The sequence below is a fragment of the Histoplasma capsulatum genome, genomic scaffold (genome assembly GCF_000149585.1).
Source record: "Histoplasma capsulatum NAm1 scaffold_2 genomic scaffold, whole genome shotgun sequence".
NCBI lineage: Eukaryota > Fungi > Ascomycota > Eurotiomycetes > Onygenales > Ajellomycetaceae > Histoplasma > Histoplasma mississippiense.
Genome location: NW_001813981.1, coordinates 1,821,804 through 1,826,889, shown reverse-complemented (window position 1 = coordinate 1,826,889; position 5,086 = coordinate 1,821,804). Strand labels below are relative to the sequence as shown.

Below are 5,086 nucleotides of genomic sequence, written 5' to 3'. Positions count from 1 at the left end.
TTCTTTGCTTTTCGTTACCCGGGTCCAACCAGTTATGGCGTCGTCTGCATCTTCGCTCTGCTCCATGAAGGCGAAGAGGAATCCGGCTCGTCAAAGGAAAACTCAGCGGGCAAAAATATCAAATTCGAAGTGCCTCCAACAAACCTCACAGACCCGTCCATTATCAGCTCGCTCATCTTCCCCGCCAGCTCAGACTCGAATTGGGGGACTTCAGTAACTTGACCATTATCGTCGTCTGTACCCACATCCCTGGTGACAGCCTTGCTTGATGTTTTTTCTCGCGCTAAAATAGAATCTGCTACTTGTTCTAAATCCTCACATGACCGTATTTGTCGGACGAGTTCCGGCACGTCAGCTTCGTCATAATTGAGGATTGCCTGAACCAGTGTCTGGAGGGTGGTATTGCGATTTTTCAAGTTGTCGATGTCTTGCTTATAGACTCCTTTCCGACGGTGATCTGAATTGGGGTCGTATATACCTGATGGTAAGAATTAGTATTCGATCTTGGAATTTCGTGAGGGGAAACAAACATGGCGTATGATAGACGGATGCGCAAGCAGCACAGGTAGGTGTATTTCCATCGCACTACACGAGCACCCCATCAGCTGGAAAACTTCATTGCTTGATAGGATTAGTGCAGGAAGGTTAATACCTTCGATTTCCTTTTCCTGCAGGCAATGCACGCAGTGCTGACACATCGTCGTTTCGCTGCCGTAGTGCCGTCTCTAGACTTTAACCTGGATTTGGACTTGCCGACTTGAGCAGCAGGATCTGGTCGGACAGGCTGCTGTTCCGTCCCCAATTGATTACCATTGTCATCGGCCATTGAAGTTTCCGCCACGCGGACAGATGTGCAAGTAGGACAGAGTCAACAATCTCGGGGCATAATTAAGAAAAAAAGTGCAACAATATAGTCTAGCGCACAGCCATGTAGTGGACGTATTGGCGCAACGGTAGCGGTAGCGGTAGCGGTATTGGATGATCACGACCAGGGCGGGGTATTTAGGGTATTTTAGATGCAAGTATAAATATAGGGAGAAACGGCAATCTGCTCAAACTTTTATATTCGTTGTAGTTAGGATAGATTCACTCCGGCGTTGAATACACATGCCCAACGATGAAATGACATAGAATTATGTGCCTAAGGAGACGGTTCGGAACTCTTAAGCCACTCACAAACTATCGTAAACCACGTTTCTACTAAATAAAAGAAACCTTCGGCCCAGAAGCCCACTCAGATAGTACTCGCATAAGGCGGAAAGTTTCGGTGTAAACGCAATGCTCCCCTGGCGCAGGGAAGGTGGAAGAAAGTATATAATTCCCGGTGAGGTTGACAAGGGGCGGTTGAATAGGAAGCGTTGGGCGAAGACAAGACAAGAGGTTAACAAGTAGGGGATCAATGAGTATGGGGGAGTCCTCGCGATCTGGCAAGAGCGGGGCCGGCAGGCCAATGTAAAAGTCCCAATCTCCGCTGACCCCAGATTTGCTTGTGTTAATCGCTCTCAGTTGGGTTGGGCACAGCACAGGCGTTGTGGACCGATATACAAACTCATGGAAGTGGGATGTTCGAAAGGGGCGGAATCGCAGGATACCGGAAGAATTCACAACGGTGGGTGTATCCTGTGTTGATGCTGTGGCCAGGCAGTTGATGTTGAACGGGCGGAGGAGGATGAGAGGCGCAGTCAACATCCCGCAGTGTCGGGTGTCGTGAGAGGATTTGCCTGACTTGGTGGCCCCAGTCAGGTGACATGCGGTGCAAATTACTCAACAAGCAAGCATTGCAATGAGTACGCTCAGCATTGAGTGAGGGAAGAAGCTGGCAACCTCAGATCTTTTGTAAACCTCCAGCATAATTCACTGGTTAACTACTCGTCCCACCTTTGCAGTATTCAGTTGTGATTTTCATTTGATCCAAACCACTCGAGAACAAGGGGGTTGGTTTCGTGCCAAGCCCATCGCAGCTGAACCCTGGCGCTTGCGCTCTCTGGGAATATTTCGCTTTTCGGAGAATTTTCAATTTTCATATGGGCTGTGGACCTGGGAGTTGCACACAGCTCCATCCTGGAGTGCCAACAGGCTATCATGCTTTAGGGGTATGCTCTCAAGCTCCCATATGATCGGCACTTCTGGCGGCAGCCAACCGTGATGCTGCATGGCTAGACTGGAGCTATCCCAGCATGATTTCCCAAGTCCCCGGCTTCGGTGCATAACCTCCGCATTTCCCCCGTGTGTCAATGCTCGCTGCCGAAGAAAATATAATAACAGGGAGATCTTAGGCAAGAAGGGAACGTCTCTGATGATGACAGCGGAACTTTATGCTTGCGCAATAGCGTAATGGATTTCATTATTCCTCACATTTGGAAAATTAATTATTCAAGTACTGATTCCAAGACTGGTCTCCGAAATAAATGCAGATTACATCATGCCTGTCTCAGAGACATGATGTAGGATCTCCAGTGCTCACTCTGAATGAAGCAGAATAAAGCGAAAGCCACAAAAGTTTCGCTCTCAATATCATTTTTCAGGTATTGGGGATTTGGAGGCTCGTCTTGATTTTAGAGAGAACAAGCTCTGAAGTCTTGCTACCCTGTGGTATCTTCGCCTCACTCATTATAGCCTCCTCTCGGTGAAACCATTTACAAATGTTGGACGGGAAGGTACTCGAATATGGGAGACGTTCTTGTGGATGTCGAGCCAATCCTAGACGAATACAGCTGCGAGAAGAAAGGATACGATAGCAGAGGCTCCATGGATGGGTTGACAGTCAACAAGGTAACTCTTCGCATCATATCGAAAGAAATCCCTTAATACCCCTGGGTTTCTACCGTTAATTTGCGGGCCTTGCTGTTGTTGCTGCGCAGCATTTCACCTGACGACTTGCATCATTTAACATTTGAAGAACGCACCACTCCCTCACTGTGTGGTACTCATTGCATTGCTAATCTTGCAATTTCATCGTATAGACGGCGGCAATCATATTGGGTACTAGTAGATAGTGTGAGGGAGACCGAGGGCTGAAGAGAAGTTGAAATTAAATGAGCGGGAGGGTGACTATGGATCTCTCCAATGATGGGACATCAAAACTTTATTCTCGGTGAAAAGGGTCGTAGTTGGCACAACTCTACATGTTTCTTGAACACCCTCCCTAACTGATTCATCTATTATCTATCTGACGTGCATGTAAATTCCAACAGATGATCTACAGGCCGGTAAACGAAGGAGGTCGCATTTTACAAGTTGCCCACACATATAATTACGCGCCGTAGTCACATCCGCTTTCCATATCTCTTTCTTCCAAAGGCCGATAATTTACACGGAAGTTCACCCAATATCTCTATCGCGTAGCCCCATCGGCTTTCCGCGCGGTGCAATTGAACGCTGTATATATATATATATATATATATAGTATGCGGTTGCGAAGAAAGAATTTGTACGTCTTGGGGCTTGGTCTAATTTCTTACAAACGCGAAGTTGTAACGATCTCGGGCTCAGCCGACTCTAACCGCAAAAAATTACTTCAACTACTCATGGGATCTATGAACGCTGCCGACATCAGATGGCACAGAATACGAGTTCTACGGAGAAATCGCATTTTACCACCTTCTTCCAGGCCTACATAGTATACCAGACAGAGGTGTGGAGACTCTTCGAGAGAGACGATGACAAAACAAAGAACGAAAACGCAGAAAGTAAAGGAATTCTGCATGATAAACAAATGGTCATTAACTACGTCTGTATTAGATACGCCAAACCAACCAGCAATGGAGGAAATGATGAAAACATGCACATGCTATATCAGGATTGCAAGGGAAAACTCATCAGCAAGTACTGCCAAGGTCCATGAACCATCGAGAACCCCAACGCAATCAACTAAATAATTGGAGAATGACAGCCGTTCTATCTGGGAAATCTCCGTTTTTGATGCGTTCCAGGTCCCAAACCCTCCTCCTTGCTGCTTTTAAAAAACGCAATGCAACGTCTGAGATTGGCACAACGGGGAAAGGAGACCGGAACATTCGTGTATGAGTTCCAAGTTGTAGAATTCGCGCCGTGCAGGTGCAGTACAAACAACACCCAATTTCGAGCTGTTTCTGTAACGGGGAGTCATGTTTGGCTCACCAAGCAGCGGAGCGGGAAGCATATTTCCATCATAAATCCGTCATATGGTATGAGAGTTATGCCAATAACTGCTAGCCAACTTCAGCGGGGATTGGGGATTCGTCGATTGTAGATCTGACGGGATATCCGATTGTGGAGACGAAGTTATTGTGGCGGAAATCGATCCTGTTATGAACTGGTGTTTATGCGAAGAAGGCGGTGAGCGGTCTTCCATTTTTCTTTGATGATTCGGGGGAGGATGAGGAAGATAGCATCTCTCCATGGTGCCTCTGTTCTGGCCCTTTATTTTATTTGTTGACGTTAAAATAAATGTTTCTTTTGGATGATCTGTTGGGTTGTACGAAATTGTTTTTAATGAAACCCCATTATCATCAGTAAATGTTATTAGCATATGTGATATAGAATCTGATAGTGGAGAGGAGGAAGATGATATGATTGATGGTGAAATGAAAGAATTTGTTAATATTATGACAGTGATTACATCTGTTAGTGATAAGAGGAAGATCTTTATTATAAATAAGATTAGAGCAATTTTATCTGATAGAATTGAAAAGAAAAGAAAGCTGGTTCGACTTCGAGTGGCATAGAGGAATTGAGGCGTATGGGATCATCTCATCACAGGTAGTTGTTGTTGAAACCTCTCGATTGAGATGTCCACGAGTGTAGAGTGTTCGATCTATACCCTTTATTAATGAGGGAAGACTCTAGTTATTATTTGTTATGTTAGAAAGATTTTCATAGCGAAAACAAAACTGGTCGGCTGATCGAAAGTTTGCTTCACGCATTAGTTTATTTACTAGTTAGTACTTTGAAAAGGTTTACAGGAAGTGAAGCAAATAGGTGGCTGCTTTCTTCGGCTGGGAGGAGGGCTAGAATACTACGGAGTAGTATAATAACTAACAATTAACGAACGCTGTGATGTGAAGCCAAGGCAACTCGAAGCACTTGTCCTGGGGTCAAGAATGAA

The 5,086-nt window shown here is 45.5% G+C and overlaps 1 protein-coding gene across 1 annotated transcript; it reads right to left on the bottom strand.

The window, feature by feature from the left end:
• Positions 1-32: 32 nt before the first annotated feature.
• Positions 33-826, bottom strand: HCAG_02629 (nitrogen assimilation transcription factor nirA; the record flags this gene model as incomplete). The annotated part of the gene is made up of 3 exons (XM_001542408.1): positions 33-478; positions 531-585; positions 653-826. The coding sequence occupies 3 exons, from the start codon at positions 824-826 to the stop codon at positions 33-35; spliced, it is 675 nt and encodes a 224-aa protein (XP_001542458.1).
• Between the last annotated feature and the right edge of the window lie 4,260 nt (positions 827-5,086).